This window comes from Vespa crabro, chromosome 10 (assembly GCF_910589235.1).
Source record: "Vespa crabro chromosome 10, iyVesCrab1.2, whole genome shotgun sequence".
In the NCBI taxonomy this organism is placed as follows: Eukaryota; Metazoa; Arthropoda; class Insecta; order Hymenoptera; family Vespidae; genus Vespa; species Vespa crabro.
Genome location: NC_060964.1, coordinates 3,524,492 through 3,543,619, shown reverse-complemented (window position 1 = coordinate 3,543,619; position 19,128 = coordinate 3,524,492). Strand labels below are relative to the sequence as shown.

General features: G+C 36.6%; 1 protein-coding gene across 16 annotated transcripts in view; it reads left to right on the top strand.

Annotated features, from left to right (window-relative positions):
* Positions 1 to 19,128, top strand: part of LOC124427558 (disintegrin and metalloproteinase domain-containing protein 11) — a 56,678-nt gene that overhangs the window by 21,688 nt on the left and 15,862 nt on the right. For 14 of the 16 annotated variants that reach the window (XM_046970590.1, XM_046970600.1, XM_046970596.1 and 11 more), the window contains 17 exons: positions 6,815 to 6,865; positions 9,670 to 9,818; positions 10,072 to 10,128; positions 10,232 to 10,311; positions 10,529 to 10,598; positions 10,739 to 10,885; positions 12,015 to 12,218; positions 12,972 to 13,046; positions 13,251 to 13,423; positions 13,546 to 13,715; positions 13,871 to 14,034; positions 14,309 to 14,476; positions 15,880 to 16,184; positions 16,863 to 16,982; positions 17,048 to 17,129; positions 17,557 to 17,652; positions 17,861 to 18,023. In XM_046970590.1, the coding sequence (XP_046826546.1) occupies positions 6,815 to 6,865; positions 9,670 to 9,818; positions 10,072 to 10,128; positions 10,232 to 10,311; positions 10,529 to 10,598; positions 10,739 to 10,885; positions 12,015 to 12,218; positions 12,972 to 13,046; positions 13,251 to 13,423; positions 13,546 to 13,715; positions 13,871 to 14,034; positions 14,309 to 14,476; positions 15,880 to 16,184; positions 16,863 to 16,982; positions 17,048 to 17,129; positions 17,557 to 17,652; positions 17,861 to 18,023 (2,274 nt within the window). The remainder of the gene's footprint in view (positions 1 to 6,814; positions 6,866 to 9,669; positions 9,819 to 10,071; positions 10,129 to 10,231; positions 10,312 to 10,528; positions 10,599 to 10,738; positions 10,886 to 12,014; positions 12,219 to 12,971; positions 13,047 to 13,250; positions 13,424 to 13,545; positions 13,716 to 13,870; positions 14,035 to 14,308; positions 14,477 to 15,879; positions 16,185 to 16,862; positions 16,983 to 17,047; positions 17,130 to 17,556; positions 17,653 to 17,860; positions 18,024 to 19,128) is intronic. The other 2 variants (XM_046970589.1, XM_046970594.1) reach the window with 1 other exon arrangement.

The following is a 19,128-nucleotide window of genomic DNA, read 5'->3' as shown; positions in this document are numbered from 1 at the left end:
ATCTATCTTGAAGCTTATGCATATGTACGTACGTACGTACGTAGATAAGGGGTATGTATGTAGATAAATGGATAGGTGAATACGTAGATAGTACTATCTTTTATTTTCCAATAATATGTCTTCCCGAGCGACTCTTTAGATTCATCCTTTTCGCCTTTAATAACCGCTATAGTAACCACAGTTGAAAAGTCAGGCAGCTAGCCAAATGATAATTTCATAAGATCAAAAGTCTTGTTTTGTCAACTACATACCTACCTCCGAGCAAAACGTGTCAGTCTAATTAGACATAGGTTAAATACCGGCCAAAGTTCAAGTAGACAATTAAGTTTAGTAGTTGTTCGTTCTATTCACCATTTAAATCCCTCTGTAACTTTGTACGCTTTTTCGAAAATCGATATAAATCGTATCACTCGGCGTAAAATCAAAGAGTTGCAACGTTAAACGAATGATCTGATACGCGATAGTTCGCTTTTTTTTTTTATTTCCCCCATTGAGAAAATAAAAAAGAAAAAAGAAATATTAACGTTCACGCTTCGACCACGATATCGATATCCAAATTCGATCGATAATAACGATTATAACGATTTCATCGTTATTATCTTTTAAGACGACTGCTTGAATCCCCATGCATAGGTATCTTTAAACCAATAGACTATTTTGGGCGAGCCATTGACAAAACTGAACGGTAGGTAAAACGGGTAGATCGAGTTCCTTTATAAATAGTTACAGGCGAGACTCTAATAACGTTTAGAACTTATACAATTTTCATTATGGATAAAATAGCATAAAATATATTCGAGTATTTACTTTTCGTTAGTTTTATTATTATTATTAGAATGAATAAATGGAAAAGGGTGAATAGGAAATATTAATAAAATAGTTTGAGAAAGGTGTACATTTCCTTCTCCTTGTACATTTTTAACATATACTACTGTCAAGTTTCCTTTACCCAGAAGCCGACAAAACGCATTGGGACGTCCATCCGTGAACGGATGTGAATTACTGCAAGAGAAGGCAGGATGTAACGAGAGAGAGAGAGAGAGAGAGAAAGAGAGAGAGAAAAGAGAGATGGAGTATTTTCGCTCGAATGTGTTCCCACCCCATCGTTAGATTACGCAGAGCAATAATGCAAAGGATTGTGTTGCTAAAGCGATTCGAATAAGCAAACTGTAAAGAGGGGCGCAACGCGATGGTCTCGAAGGTCAACGTTCTTGCTCGTAAAGGAACGATCCATTGGATTATCGATCCGTAAGAGAACATTCGGTGTGCGTCCGAATGACTCGCTCGATAAAGATACCAATCTAAACGGATCCCACGATTATATGATTACTAAGAGGAGCCTAGTCTCTACCAGGTGGAAGAGAAAGAGAGAAAAAGAGATTCCGTAGAAAATGCTCGAAGAGAAACGGATGATTTTTCGAGCCCTGGATTACACTTGCAATCGGCTTATATGAAACGGTGCAAGAAATCGGTTCTAAAATATATCTCTCTATCTTCGCGAAGTATTTCCAAGCGTAGAGAGACACTTTACGATGGAAGAAAAAAAAAAAAAATAAGAAAAATAAGAAAAATAAGAAAAAGAAAGGAAAATAAGAAAGTTGAGGGAGAAAGAAAAAAAGAAATGTCAAGATAGGGTGGGGAAAAGTTGATCGAGACGGTCGATCCGCGCGCGTTTCGAGCCGATCGCGCGCGCCGACCATAAATTCGTAGTGGCGCGTCCATCGGTCGTTCGAGGATAGGCCGCAAACCAGGGGCGGAGGAAAAAGCAATCAATCTTTGAGAGGCAGATGAGTGCGGGAACCTAAAATATAGGGCAACACAAATTTAGTCTAGCTGCCGGTCCGCGTCCACGTGTCGACGTGAATGCGCAACCGCCCGGGTTTGTAATCGATATTGCCGACAAGGCACCACGCCCTGCACCTGCGAGATGTGCGGGATATGCAATGGTACTGAACGGTCCGGGATCCACCGCCCCAACCCACCCCTCTTCACTGCTACGCCTTCGTTCTCCACCCTCTCTCACTCTCTCTTTCTCTCTTTTCCTATCCTCTCTTACCCTCTCTTCTATCCTCTTCTCTACGCTACTATACTACTACACTTCATACTCTCCACTTTGCTCTCTACCCTCGCAGCAACCAACCAACCTTTACTTACTCTCTCTCTCTCTCTCTCTCTCTCTCTCTCTCTCTCTCTCTCTCTCTCTTGCTTTCTCTTCTTCCTCTCATATTTTCTATCCAATTATCTGTTTATCCATCTCTGTCGTCACCCTCACCGTTTATTTCATCTACCATCTTGCCCTTAGAATCGCCAGCAACGTCATCCCGTTGCCTGGAGAATTTGTTACCGTTGCGGTTTACGTTGGCATGCCTGCCAAGAAATTCAAAAGAGGCGACCTCGCAGTGCCGCTTCTTTTCTTTCTTTCTCTCTTTTTCTACCACGCCCCACACCCCCACATCCCCCTCTCTTCTTCCCCCTCGCCCCTGTTACTATAGAATGAGACTTAGATTTTATTCGGTCACGTCTTATCCGTGTCGGTCAGTTTCTATTCCTCGATTTCTATCCTATTCTCTCTGTCCCTTTTTCTCTTTCATTATTACTCAACAGTAGGTAGAAAAATTCTAAAAAAAAAAAAAAAAAAGAAAAGAAAGAAAGAAAAGAAAAAGAAAAAAAAGTCGCTTATCTATCTATCTTTTATTTATTTCTTTTTCTCTTATTATTCCCATGAGAAGAGGTAAAAAAAAAAAAGAAAAAAAATGAAAAATAAAAAAATTAAAATGACTTTACGTATGAGAGAAGAAAAAAATATAATAAATTCCAGAAATCAAATATAATGGATTATGCGTTACGATTAACATTAGATATGTTCTCTGTGGATGGCGATTAAGCGTTCATCCTTTTCCCATTGAGTTGAGCTCCTTACTTTGAAACATTTTCATTATGATAATTTTTAAACTTGACGTAGGTATTAGACACAATTGTACAGAGTGAAGAAACAATTTTCTTAAAACGTTCCAATTTCAATCTCTTTCGTTTCCTTTCTTTCAAATAAATTCTGACAAAAGAAGAAGGAAAGAGAGAGAGAGAGAGAGAGAGAGAGAGAGAATTTCAAAGTTGTTAGAAGAAAAATGAAACGATTAGATATCTCGTATGTAATAGATAGATAGCAAGAACGTCCTTGGTATAGTTACGTCCACTTTCTATCCCACCTCCATCCCATTCTCCTCTCCGTTCATCGCGTCATCCTCAATTTTGTCCACTTCCGGACATAGTCCGATTATCTGCTAACGTCTTATTTGCTCTTGCCGTTCTAAGAGTGTTCGCAATTAATGCGGACCACGTAAGCGCACCTAGCGTACCAACCACGTCAGCATTTACTGTGCTGCTTAAGAAAACAACCAAAGGATAGATTCATTTATGGCGCCAAGAAATTCTTATCCCCTCCTTTTTCCCCCGGTCTCGGAAACTGTGTCAGCTGTTTCGCGACATTCGATAATACGCTTAGCAAGTTTCTTCGCAGTTTTTCTTATATAAAAGAGCGTTTAAAAATATATATTTATATAAAAGTGAAAGAGAGATGGAGCAACAGAGAGAGAGAGAGAGAGAGAAAGAGAGAGAAAAGAAAAGAAAATTAAACACAATGCCTGGCAGCGTTCCAATTACCGATAAAACTGCAATTTCCTACGGACGACGCGTTAAATAATTTTACGTAGAACGTTCGACGTTTTTCTTTCCTGCGATCCTCGAGTTTTCCGCTCTCTTTCTTTTGGCTTATAGGTCACCCTTACCGATTTGACCTACCATCTCGATCCATCCTTAACCATTTCCCGTATTTATCTATCCATCTATCCAATCTGGATTCTCTATCTCTTTATGGCTCTCTATTTTTTTTTCTGTCCGGACGGTTTACCGACCCGGACGGTAGCTCGACAGGAATACCAAATAATATAGGCCAAGCTGAAAGATTTATATCGAACACCGGCTCGGTATTTTACCCCTATTAAAGGCAGTCAAAATTCAACGACCTTGTCAAAAATTGGATTCACCGAAAATCGAGCGTGGACGTGTGCAAGTCATACGTAATAAACCTCGTTAGTATCGATCATCTCTCTCTCTCTCTCTCTCTCTCTCTCTCTTTATCTCTTTATTTCTTTATTTTCTTTCTCTCTCTCCCTCGTTATTCGATGGCAACGAATCGACGTATCGAGAACATTAAAATAAATTATACTACTTCTATTTTTATTATAGAGTTTATACGACAAATGAATTAAGACGTTTCATGATTGGACGAGTGCAATGAAAATATTCGATCTAGTTTATAAACGTTCTAACTAACAATAATCCCATTTTGATATCATTAATATTTATCTTAAATATCGTTTATCATATCATCTCGTTGCTATTCTAAATAATGTATTTCATATTTCGTAAAATCAATTAGATCGGAAGCTAATCTTATAATTCGGTCCTAAATCCGGATCTTCGTTATTTCGATACTCAACCGTTTCCATCTACCTCCATTATTTCGACAGTTTACTCAGCCGGATCTCTATACAGACTAATTTCCCATCAGAGTTCTATGTGTTATTCCTTCTCTGATATTACATATCTGTATTAACTCTATCGCTTTCTTTTCCATTTTACAAAAATTCGATCAAAAATTCCTACCTTAAAGCACAACGAATATTCAAAGCTTTCGAATAAGCAAAATATATGGGAACAGTTATCTTACGGTTAGGATAGATTTTCCGCTTCGGAAAGCCGTTCAACGAAAAGCTCGCGAAATGAAAAGCAATATGGATAAAAGGAAAAGGAGAAAAAAAAAAAAAGAAAAAAAGAAAAAGGATATTACGTGTGCGAGCGCTTACGCAGGATTTTCGTGGGATAATGATTTAAGTCTTGTCTCGCTTTCGATAGGATAACGAAAAATAATAAAAGAAAACAAAAAAAAAAATAAATAAATAAACTTAGCTATTATACTTCTTCGTAAAAAAAAAAAAAAAAAAAATGTGATAATGTTAAAGTACGTTTAAACGATCGATCAGTCTCGAATGAATTTCGTGACGATCATAAATACGGCCATTATCGAATATATCAATGATGGTATGGCGGAATACTGTAACATCGAATTTAAGGGAAAATTTTATTACCGCAATTGCCGTTAAACGCACGGCCTACATTTTCTTCGTGTTACCGCATCAAGCTATTATGCGATATTGACGATATTAAAATTTAGTCGAATCGTTCGTCCGGACAATTTTTCCCAACGGAAATATCCAATTCCCACGTGGAACCGTTATCGTAGTTATCCCAATCATCCGAACTATTTTGTTTCTTTTGTTTTCTCCTCTTTTCCTTTCTTTCTCTTTTCTTTTCTTTTCTATTTTTTTTCTTCTTTTCGTTCTTTTATTTTCTTTCTTTGAAAACGAGTAAACGGTCGCCGCGATGCACGTCGCCGTTGGAACAATAATACGAGACTTTTAAAGAAGTCGAAAACGCTAAGCACGCGTACTATCGTTGACTCGAGGGAGTAGTGCTTTTCTCCCAAGCACGCGGACTTCCTCGTTGCATATATATATATATATATATATATATATATATATATATATATGTATATGTGTAAAGCTAAAATCTGGCCATCTCACAGAAGTACCTCCTACCGTCATTGACTATCATCCACTCGTGGCTCCCTCAGTCGCGGCTTATTTTTCGTATGTGCTACGGGGAAGAAGTAGGCCAGTGGAAACCGCATCTTTTTATCCGCACGACGTCCATTTTATGAATTTTGGGAAAGCACCGACCAGTATGGAGATGAAAAAGTTCGTTTGCTGTAATGAAACTTCAAGAAAAAGTTTCGACGTCCAGGTCTCCGTACCTTCGCCATCTCTCTCTCTCTCTCCCTTTCTCTCTCTCTCTCTCTCTCTCTCTCTCTCTCTCTGGCATTCTCTTTCTCTCTCAAACATTTCGTGAATTCATACACATGTGTTCGCACGAAAGGGCCGAACCTGCATCCTTCGATAAACGTACATATCAGCCCGCAGCTGCGCCAAATTCTGTACCGGATAATCCTTCGCCGAGTTTGCTCTCATTGTTACACCCGTTACGTCGTGTTCGTCAAATACTCCAACTTCACGTTTGCAACAAATCGGAAATCAAACTTTTCATGAAAAATGATGTACGTTGACAAGATAATATTTTTATCATTTTGAAAAATGGAATTGATTCTTTACCATGTAAAAATAAAATAATAAACTCAGAACGAATAACGAAAAGATATGAGAAAAATAATATTGTTCCGAAAAAAAAGAAAAAGAAAAATAGAAAGCATCATCGATCAAAGAACTAAAGAAGAAATAATGATTCCGATTATTTCACGTTATCCTTTTATTCTTTCGAGTAAATTTTGCAGACGCGAAGGATTTACTTTTTGGGGAGGTTAAGAATTTGTCGGGCAACGCCTATATTCGAAAACTCGATGAACCGTGACTATTGCTGATTGGTGGACGCCCCGAGACACGAGGGTGCGTAAAAGAAGGGTCCTTGGGAAAAATAGGGGAACACCGTGTGGTGTTTAGATTGAGACTCTCGTCACGATTTAGATCGCCTGATTGCTCCGAACATTCGATCGTGTCAGCTGATTGTCCGACGAGACGATCCGATCTGTCGAATTTTCCGATTATCTTCACCTATTCACCCCACTTATATATCATATGTCGATAAACTAAAAATGAAACAATCTATACTTACGAAAACGAAATTTATTATTATGATAAAATACTTAAATAGAAATTTATTCTTCCCTTTTCTTTCATTTCAGACACCGATTACACGTTAGATGATTCCTATTGGAACGAAGAAACCCAACCTGGTAAGTCAAGTACGATTCAATTCAATTTATTTTAACTTTAATCGAATAAAAGGATAGAATTTTATATCGTATATCTAAATTTTACACGACACCTCGTCCCCCCTGATATTTATTGATTCTTCTTTTCATTTTTTTTTTATCTCTTTTCTTTTCTCTTTTATTTTTATTTTTTTATTTCTTTTTTTATTTTTCTATTCTTTTCAATTGGACAATCAACAACGAAACGACCTGTAGATACGTTAAAAACGAGTTCAACGTGCGTAATTTGATACCTCCTCGTACTCTCGAATTATGCGTTTAAATTAATGTCATCGTTCGTAAGTTCGATGGACAATTCAACAGAATAACGCTTTTCGACTATCGTGAAGATCTGTAAATAAATACACGATAAGAAGGTGGAAAGGACCGCATTGCGCCATTCTAGCTGGAAACTTGATACGATGGAACATCTACGCCTCGAAGCTTGGTTACAGCTTATTGTTAAGTCAACACTGGTGATTGGACGGAAATACGAAACTTAAATTGGATTAAATTTTAGACGAGAGCAATACACTATCGTAGAAAATTGGCTAGGGAAGTAAGAGTCGTTCTATCGGACATTTAATTCTACGAGTCTTTCTTATTTTTTTTTTTTTTTTTTCAAATCTTGTTGCATAAATACATGAAGCATTAAAAGTGAAGAAAAAAAAAAAAAGACATAAAAGAAATGAACTTACGTGATTTTAGCTCGCAACATTACTTATCCCTTAAAAAAGGTTTTAGGCATTCTTAGAAAAAAAATCTCAACTAATTTAATTTCTGCATATAGCACACGTAGATATAATTAATAGCTTTTCCAACGAACCGATTAAATTATACCTTGTTAACAATCCTAAGCGAAGTAGAAAACGAAGTAATGGGGTGTTACATTATGGAGAGAACGAGAAAGAAAGTGAGAGGGCAAGAGAGAGAGAGAGAGAGAGAGAGAGAGAGAGAGAGAAAGAGAGTGAGTGAGAAAGCTTTCGGTATACGGTGTTCCATCTTAAACGTGTTACGTGTAATGCACGTGAAGCAAAATGTAATAACCTGCCATGTTTCCTGAATTAATTGCAATTTGGTCTGAGTACTCGTAACGCCTTCGCAGAACTAACAATAATAACTGCCGCGGGCTGTTCGGGGAGTATTGAGGCGGACGATGAGAGAAGGGATAAATTAATCTGTTAGTAATATCGTAACACCGTTCGTTTGACTTGCCCTCCTGAAGAGCGAGAGAAAATTAAATTCACGAGAAGTTTCTATTAAAATACGAAGTCATTATATACTTATGACTTTATTTCGATGATTTCGATTTGACCGTAATACTATACATGAATATTCTCATTCGTATAATAATTAATATCCATATTATTAACGTTCTTAACAGATACAAACCTTTCTATCTAAACATTCATCGTTATTAAACGATCAACAAATGAAACGATGCTTATGTTCTAAAAACTGTCTAATAAATATCTTCCTATCGGTAGAGCTTCCAAAGATTTCTTTTCTTTTCCCTACTCTTTTCTTTTATTTTTTTCTTTTTTAACTTTCTCTCTCTCTCTCTCTCTCTCTCTCTCTCTCTCTCTCTCTCTCTCTCTCTCGTTCTTTCTCTCTCTCTCTTGCATAAAAAAGAAAACTAATAATCCGATGCAGATACTCTTGAATTTGTTTCAACTATGTATGCATGTAATCTCAATAACGAGCAAGGAAGAGCTTATGCTTTATTAAAACTTTTTATGAGAAAGTTCCTAGAATCTTCTGAAACGCATAATCTGAGATAATTAAGCGTGATAATTAACTCGACAACGATGTATTCTCGTAGAATATTTTCAAGTAATCGCGAACGAACGGACGAGATAATATTCAATGAATTATTATAACAAATCAACGAAAATTATCTTTGTAAATATTAATTCATTACTATATCAAATAAGCATGAAATCAAAAGGAATAAGGAAAAATAATGATTGAAATATTTGTCTAAGAGAAAGCTTCAAAGGGCGATAGTAATTAGTTTGACCTATTAACATAGAGAAATCCTTAATATTTCGATAAGTTGTTCGATGCGCTTCTCTCTCTCTCTCTCTCTCTCTATCTCTTACATATATACACAGACATACAGACATACACACACGCGCGCGCGCGTGCTATCTCTCTTTCTCTGTTTCATGCAGACATATAACAAGTACATTATCCCTGTACTTCATTTTGAATGGGTTGGGATACATCGAGTAAGCCCGGAAAGACGATAAGAGGGTAAACCAGACACTACATATTTTAAGTGCACCCTTGACTGATAATCCGAACTCATTCGTCTCTCACAGCAACAGTTTACTACGGTCGAGACGAACTTAATACAATGCCGTCGTCTTAATTAGAGAATATCGTAAAGCTACGATTAATCGAAGATGATACGAAGAGCGTTCTTGTTATGTTAACGTGCGGCACGTTTCCATGAGAAACTCCCAAGGAAATAATAAGAAATATGAAAGAATTATCATACGCGTAATAAATTCATTGACAAATTCAGTGATTATTAATATCAATCAAATATAAATATTCTTAGTGAAAAGATTATAATCTAACGTTATTAATAATAAATAAATAAATATATATATATATATATATATATATATATATATATATATATATATATAAGATAATGCGATTCGATTCTGTGCCTCGCTCTCACGAATCGCACCAAAGTCCATTAAACGCGAAGATGAGATCGGAGGTACTCGAAGCAAATTGGAGAACTTACAATTGAACGGAGAAATTGATTTCAGGTGAGGTCGAACGATTACTACGAGAGTATCGACAAAACCAAGAGCTAGTACGAAATATCGGCGCCAATTACTATCAGATCATCTATCCAGTACAGTTACGGCATCACGAGAAAATGGGGATATCCACGAGAGAAGTTGGCGTTTCTAAGGTAATCACTGTGTCGCGACGATTTTTATTAACCCTTTCCCGACCGCTCGTTCCTTTTTCTTTACTCGTGCTTGTTTTTATCGTACGTTAAAGAAAAAAAAAAAGAAAAAAGAGAGAAAAAGAAAAAAGATGAAGAAACAAGAATAAGAAAAAAAAAAGAAAAAAAAAAACAAAGAGAGATTAACAAGTAACTATCTTCGCAAAGATCGACCTATCGTCCGAGCTACGGCTTATCGCGCTTTTCGTTATTTCAGTTTCCTCAAAGAGGATACGGGGAGGGAGGATATCAAAACTCTAGAGGCAGATTAAGAGTAAGTTTGCGCGGATTAATATCCCTCGTAAATTACTTAAACTATCTCCCGTTAAATCGTTTAAAGTGCGATGTTAACCGTGTATATTACTTTTGAACTTCAGATAGGAAGGCACTTTCACCGGACGTCTCTCCTGATCAAGGCCTTTAATCATAAATTTCGCCTAGATTTAGAATTAAATACGTAAGTTATATTCGTCCTTGATTATTCCAAAATCCCAAAAAAGAAAAGAAAAAAAAAAAAAAGAAAAAAAGAAAGAAAGAAAAAAAAAAGAGAGAAAAAATAAGAATGGAAAAAAATTAAGGGAATAAAAGCAATTAGGTAGACAAGTGCATGCATGTATTACATATACATATATATCATGCATTTGACATTAAACGAAGTAACATCAATGTTCCAGGCAACTTTTAGCTCCGAATCTTGTACAAAAAGACTTTTTAGTCAACGGTGCAGAACAAAGTTCTAAACAGGTAATCCCTTTAATAGATCATTAATATCACGCAAATTATGTACGCTTAATATTTCATATAAATTACAAAATATGACATAACGTTTGATTGAAGCAATTTAAAGTGTCTACTAATGAGAATAATCGTTTCCTTTTCTACAGGAGATAGAACATTGTTATTATCACGGCACCGTAAGAGATTATCCAGGAGCTATCGCCGCTTTTCACACGTGTAACGGTGTCAGTGGTGTCATACATTTAGGCAACGAGACTTTTGTCATTCATCCGTTCTACGGCGGCGATCTGTCGGTCAGTTTCATTCCCATATAACGAACTTTGATTCTGTTATAAATCTTTTAATAATACGAGAAAATATTTTCTTTGATCATATCGGAAACACGCGAATGTCAACTTAACACATTAGGTATTCCCACAAAAGCGAGTATGTCATGTGAGCTCTCTATCCTGCCCATTCGACGGAAGTGTTTGCACAATCTCCTCTTTCTCTATACAACCTATACTTACACACATATATACATACATATATACATACATATACCGAACGCGTAGTGGGCTTAGCCGGCGTAAACACCCGCGATCCAGTTTCGTTAGCACAAAACGAACCATAGAAGGATTCGGTTAAGGCGACTAGCGAACGAGTAACATTCTGTGACCCTCCTATAATTTCTTCACCCATGTATCCCGTTTACTTATCTTTCAAAACATATAACAAGAGAATATTATTTTTTATCTAATAGATTTTTTCTTTTTTTTTCTCTTTCTTTTCTTTTTTTATCCTAGACATTTTTAAAAAACGTATAAAATTTTGTACGTTTCTTTTCATCTCTCGAGCTCGGATTATTAGAAGAGTCGTTGATTTTTAATTCTCTCTCTCTCTCTCTCTCTCTCTCTCTCTCTCTCTCTCTCTCTCTCCCTTGCTCTCTTTTTCTCTTCTTCTAAAATAAAAAAAAAAAAAGAAACAAGAAAGAAAAGAAGAAAAAAGAACAAAATCATAAACATGAATAGATAGAAAAGATTTAAAGCGACGAGAAAAATGGTTTACGTGTTCATAAACCTTCTTCACGAGCCCTCTTGTTATCAGCAATATTACGTTCACTGGATCAAAAGCAACCGATGGTGACGGAAAGCGTAATACGATTACGTGCTCGGCTTATCGTTGTACTCTCGTGAATGGCCACGCAGCTTGCGGTCGAAACTCCCGTTCGTACGAACCATAATCGTCTCACTACCCTGCCACCATCACCACCACCAATACCAATACCAACACCATCACCATAGGCAGCATCACTACTACCTATTCTATCCATCTATCCACCAAACTCTTATAGCAACAAGAACGTTGAACTCCTCTCCGATTGGGAGAGCACATTCGAGACTGGTCGTGAATGCTAACTATATGCAGTCACCTCTCTTTTAGCAGAAACATCCTCACGTTATATTTGAAGCTCGAACAAAAGCGGACAAAGGCTGCGCTAACTTTGGAAATCTTGAGTGGCGTACGAAGAACCGCCGGCAGAAGGATGTTTTGTGGCTATCGGAAAGCACTTCCGATCGGTACAAGAGAGACGTCCGTGAAGCAACCAAATACATCGAAACTGCCATCATTATCGATAAGGCTATGGTATATCCACTTTACTCGTGGTAATGCACTTCCTTTACCCTACCTCGAGATAGAAACTTCGAAAAACTAAATTTCATTGTTTCTTAGATATATATATATATATATATATATATATATAGACACACACACACACACACACACACACACACACATATATATATACTTATATATGTATGTATGTATGTATGTAAAAAAAGAAGAAGAAAAGAAAAGAATATTATCTTCTTTTTGCAAAATAACATTCTGGAATTTCGATATTTCGATCTTCTCTCTCGAATTTAATATACGCTCGATGATCTCTCTATTCGTCTTATCGACGAAAAAGTATCCTCCTCGTTCTAAACAAGATAGATTCTCGGATATTCGAACGACACTATTGAATCACTCAATATCTATCTGAATTCTACGTAGTAATCGTGTCACGAACGATCCTTCAAGTTGATTCTATTAATGGTCCCCTTCTTCTTTTCTCGATCATCTCGATATCGATGTAGATCGTTGTAAAATCGATCGATGAGGAAAAAGAAAAAAATAAAAAAAGAAAAGAAAAAGAAAAAGAGAGAAAACAAAATAAGAGATAGTACACTTTAGCCGGATCGTTTTCCATTTTCAAAGATATTGCGAATTTCCTTCGATCTCCGTTTAGATCGAGGATACTCGGGATCATCGAAATATTTCAAATCATATATTATAAAATTCTTATTATTGTCGCCAATGTGATATGTTACCAATTTCCAATTTGTTAATATTTAGTTTGACAAAAGAAACGGTAGCACCAGAGCTGAGGTTGTTCACGATGCCATCCAAGTTGCAAATATCGCGGATTTGGTAAGCACGATACAATTCGCACTCCATTAAAAACTTAACAAGATTTCCTTTTATATCGAATATAATGAAAGTTATCGACAAAAAAAAAAAAGAAAAGAAAAAAAAGAAAAAAAAAAGAAAAAAAAAGGAAAAAGAAAAAAAAGAAAAAGAAAGAAAAAAAAGAAGAAAAAGAAAAAAAAATATCTTCTCTTTCGAACGTTTCAGTATTTCTGTAAATTAAAAACTAGAGTCTCCGTCGTATACATCGAAACCTGGCAAGGTGGTAACCAAATGGAAATCACTAAAGATATGGATATTGATGAAGCTTTGCTAAAGTTTAGTGATTATATGTTTCGGAGGATATACAATGGTGCTCAGGACACCACCCAATTACTTACGTGAGTGTGACATACGCCGACGATAAATGAGAAAAAATAGAAGGTTAGAAGAAAGATATGGAAGCTTTATCTTTTTACTTTTCTTTTTTTTTTTTTCCGGTTTTGTTTCGTTTTGTCAACAGGGGTGAGACTTTCTCAGGTGGAGAATCAGGGGTGGCTGTACCGCAAACTGTGTGCAGCCAAAAATCTATAGGAATCAGCGTCGATTTAAATACTTACGAACCCCATCTTTTAGCCGGTACGATGGCTCATATGATAGGCCATAACATTGGCATGCATCATGACGATGGACGTAAGTGATTCAAATTGTCGTTTCTTTTCTTTTTAAAACTCTACCGGTTTTGATCTTACGAAGAACGGGGCCAAAAGCATCGAGAACAATGAACAAAATCCTCCTGAGTTATTTAAAGAACAAAGTCAGATCGATCTCTCGATAACGCTTTGCAGGAAACGAGTGCAGCTGCTACGATTGGCACGGATGTATCATGGCACAATCCATCGTCGGCTTGCAAAACGTTCAGCCCTACAAGTTTTCCGAATGTAGTAAAAAAGATTACATAGAAACTTTAAAAAGCGGCAGCGGCATTTGCCTTTTTAATAAACCAAACGAGGTAAGCGTGTCAAGTGGGCCGGGTACTTCGATCTCTCGATGATCTTAAGTCTTTCTCTCTCTCTCTCTCTCTCTCTCTCTCTCTCTCTCTCTCTCTCTCTCTCTTACTAACTCATTCCATTCTTTCTCTCCCTCTCTCTTACCTACTTACTCCATTCACACTCTCTCTCTCTCTCACTCTCTCTCTCTCTCTCTCTCTCTCTCTCTCTTTCTCTTTCTCTCTCCCCCCTCATTTATACTTCATTTGTACGAAAATTTTTTTTGTCAATTCATAGATAGATGTAAGAAGAGAATGCGGAAACAAGATGATAGACGACGGGGAACAATGCGACTGCGGTTCGTTCGAGGAATGTCACGAGCTCGATCCTTGTTGCGATCCGATCACTTGTAAACTCACATCGGAGGCCGAATGCGCTACCGGACCTTGTTGCAGCAATTGCAAGGTATATAACGATAAACAAAAGTCTACGAGCTTAGAATTTCTATTCAGCTTTATTAAACATCACTGACATTCTTATCACTAGCATAAACACGGGAATGTTCCACCGTTTGATACATATACCTTACAAGATCACTTATCCACTTTTACATGTCTAGTAGCCGAAATTAATCGAGAAATTCTAATTGAAATTCGAGCTTCCTAATGATTAAGTGATTGTGTATCGTGCGTTCGAAAAGGTCATTCTTCCTTCAAAGTTTGCCACCCTACAAGGAAATTACGTTCAGTTAATCGATCTTAGACATTCAATGAACTTTAGCCGGAAATAAGGGTGAAAATGAAAATTTATCAATATCCTCGCAAATAGATCGCATTAAAGATAACATTATATCCCCACGATCGTTATTAAAACTTTTATCTATATTAGTATATTAATTATCAAATAAAAGTAAAATAAATAAATCGAGAAGGGTTTTATATTATTAGAAGTAGATTGTCGAGACCAGACAAACTTCGGTCAGTTAAACCGAATATACTCGAATAGATATACTATGCGTCATCAACATCCCTGCTAGCATCGCCTTTTAACACACCCCCTATGGGCTGACAACACGTACCAACACGCCCATAGGACGAGGAGTAGTACATTGTAGATGCAGAATATGGAACATAGTCAAGCGACAGCGTACACCAGTACGTGTTAAGAGGCAGCTATAGCTGTGACCCTTCATATACTCGGTCAGTAGGTCTCTTCTGTAACGTTCTAGCGAACTAACTCGTCGATGTCGATGATCACCGATCTTCCTCGAGACCTTACGAGTGACCCTGTTCCCTGTGAACAGGACAACCTTTATCGAGAATGGTGATCGACCATCATCATTACGGATTTATCGAACATTGTCGTTAAATCACTGACCTGGATTGGAAGCTCACTGAAAAAGTATTCTTGCAGAATGGTTCAAAATGAAATCGTTTGTCGTTCATATCTTTCGACCTTTTCTGCAATCAATTTTTTAATACTATTCGGTGGAACACTTATGTACAGGAACAAATCGTTACAGATCGGTAAACTTTGAAAACGTTAAATTTCATTAGCATTTATAGAGAAAAAATAAAAAAAAAAAAAAAGAAATTAAAAAAAAAGAAATAAAAAAATAAAAAAAATAAACAAAAAATTAAAAAAGAAAAAAAAAGAGAGAAAAAAAGAGAGAAAACAAACCAGACAAAAATGCTGGTGTAATTCATTACTCACGGTTCTAGTACTATTCTCTTGTTCGTTCATACGCTTTGTATTTTCTTCTTTTATTCCTGCAACAACAACCACAACAACAACAACAACAACTACAACAACAACAACAACAACAATAAACAATAACGACAACAAACAATACCATAAAAAAAAAACAGTTACGTGCACGTGGCGTCATTTGCCGCGAATCGACGAACGAGTGCGATCTTCCGGAAGTTTGTTCCGGAGAAACAGGTCAATGTCCACCGGATGTTTATAAGAAAAATGGGAATCCATGCTCGAATAACGCTGGTTACTGCTTCAACGGTGTCTGCCCGGCTTTGAATCTTCAATGCGAGCAGGTTTGGGGCTACAGCAGTACCGCAGCTGACAAGCAATGCTTCGTACAGTTCAACTCAAAGGGTTCTATCAACGGCCATTGCGGCACCGACGCTTCCGGTCATTTCGTCAAATGCGAGTCAGAGTGAGTATCCGGCTCCACGCGGTTCGTTGGCAAATCGAAACAATACAAGGCCGAGAAACAAAAAAGATTTAAACTGAATGCTGTACGTCGGTAGTTCTGAATGGCCAGGCTTGCATGACGTCACCGTGTGCAGGTCATTCGATTTTTCAACGAATACGCTACAGCCCTCCTTTTTCCTCCCCTCTCTCTTTCTCTCTATCTATCTATCTATCTATTTCTCTTTCTCTCTCTCTCTTTCTCTCTCTCTTTCTCTCTATCTATCTATCTATCTATTTCTCTCTCTCTCTCTCTCTCTCTCTCTCTCTCTCTCTTTCTATCTATCTATCTATCTATTTCTCTCTCTCTCTCTCTCTCTCTCTCTCTCTCTCTCTCTCTCTCTCTCTCTCTCTCTCTCTCTCTCTCTCTCTCTCTCTACCTTTTCCCTGATTGTTTTTTATTGAGCACACGTGAAAACACGATGGTGTATGTAGCGAAGGGAAAAAAAAACAAAAAAAGAAAGGAAATAACAATAAACAAATGACTTTTTATATTTTTTCGAAATGAACGTTAATCGTTAAATATTTTTGTAACATTCGTTTTTACTTTTTTCCCCATTCATTACTTCGCATTTTTCGTATAGATTAATAACAGAGATGATCGATCGTATTCCACAAACTGGGGTAAAATTGATTTTTCTAGTAACGTTCATTGCGGATCGCTTCAATGTCAACTTGGCTACAAGCAACCTATTATCGACGGAATGGATGAACTTTATTCTGTTACGCATATAACGATGAAGGGTCAGGAATACGAGTGCAAGTATGTATTGAAAAAGATCGAAGAGATCAAAAATTTGATGAATAAAACGTTTCCCTATTACTTAGATCGACGTCTGGTAAAGTAGAAGGTTCCGAAATGCCAGGTTGGGGATTGGTTCGTGACGGCACGTCTTGCGGTGATAATCTGGTGAGATATTTTTTTATATCACATTATTGGAAACCCCTATAAGAAATAATCTAATCGATCGACCTAACGAAAAAGGCCTTCTGAAAGCTTGCCAGATAGACCGTTTTGTCTCTACCGGTGGAATGAAAAGTACGGTTCGATTAATTGAACGATACCATAAATCGATTTATGCAAAATGTTTGAACTTGGCGAAGAACGAGCCGATAACAACGCTAGCAAACAAAACCTTGTTTATCTTCAATTTCAAAATTCTTCGTGAAATAAAAACAGCGCTTAAAGGTCTATTCAAAGCTAACATTAAAATATTATTTGATTGGATATATTTCATAAAGTCATCTCTACCATAGATTAATGCGTAATCGATTAAACAATGATTATCGATCTTACAAGATAATCTCTTTACTATTACCCTCGTTTATGATTCTAGATTTGCGTAAATCAAACTTGTACGAGCCTTTTCCTACACATTAATCAAGATAAATGTCCCAGTAATCACAATAACAACGAATGCTCAGGAAATGGCGTAAGTTTCTTCTCCTTTTTGATCTTATTCTTTTTAAATTGTTGCTTCGTTCAAAATATCATCCAAACTTTTATATAACTATCCCAACGTTTAACGTTGTTAAGAATTGAATCGCTTTAAATAACGAATGCGCTGGTCAAGTTTTTTAGGGAAAAAAACAAAAAAGAAAAAACTTATATAGAAAACATTTTATCTCTGTCCACTACAGGTATGCACAAATAGCAATAAGTGCTATTGTAACCCTGGCTGGAGTGGAACGGACTGTTCCATACAGCAGGAGATTCCAACTATAGTGCCAGCAGTTCCCACAACCGAACCATCGGATGAAGGTAGCTCAACTCCTAATATGGGGAAGAAAGAGACCCCCTACGGTAAGAGATATTCCGCAAATCATTTTCCCGTAACTAATTAAAGTTTCACTCGTCTAACGAAGATATATTTATAAGCCCGGAGCACGATGCAGTCGACGAACTTTTTCAAATAACGCGCTAAACTTTACCAAGAAGGTAGACGTTTGAATGGTACTATGAAAGTTTTCGATATTCGACAAGTTAAGTCAATTTACAGAAATAAAGTTTGCATCGTCGAATGTCTCGATCTCTCATTGAAAGGTATTTATAGGGGGTAAGCTGAAATATAAAGAGTATGGAAGTAGAATTTAAAAGTTAATAATAATAAAAATAAAAAATTAAAAAAAAAATAATCATAATAATAATAATAATAATAAATGAATAAATAAAAGAGAAAAAAAATGTGATCGATATAGATTAACATAATTTGTACAAATTTGATCTCAGACGTTCTATATTTTCATATTCTTATCGTAATACGCGTATGTAATGAGATCGTGGTACGGTAGATATACGTTTATAGAAACACATTTTACTTTGAAGTTTCGACGAAATGAAATTAATTTAAAACATCTATATGAGTACTTTGTTAATGAATCAAATATAATCAGATACTCTCGTTTGCCTATCGTTCAAAACCAACTTTGACCTTCTATACGCTTATACCTACATCAAACACAAAACTTAAAAACGATAGAAATCTTTATATCTTTCTAAAATAAACTTATTACATATACTTTAATTAGAGAGGATCTCTCATTTGGTCGTCGACTCCTCTGAAAAAGGAAGGAAGAAAAAAAAAAAAAGAAGAAGAAGAAAAAAATAAATTAAAAAAATATCCATACACCTAAGTTATGTCGCCTAATAACATTCGAGCTAGTCGAGAAATCCCTCAGGGAGATTTTAATAAGAACTTCCTCTCAAATGGTACGTGGTCTTTATAAAGTGATAAAACTACATTCAATCAAGTATATCCGATTACCCATCCGAGCCTCCTTTCAAGGCTGATCGCGTATTTGAGAAAAGCGTTTTACGCGGAGGAATCCGGTTTCCGATAAGCGGCATTCTACTGTACCTCGAAATCACATAACGAGGAGAATATTCTATGATCGTTTTGAAATCTCTT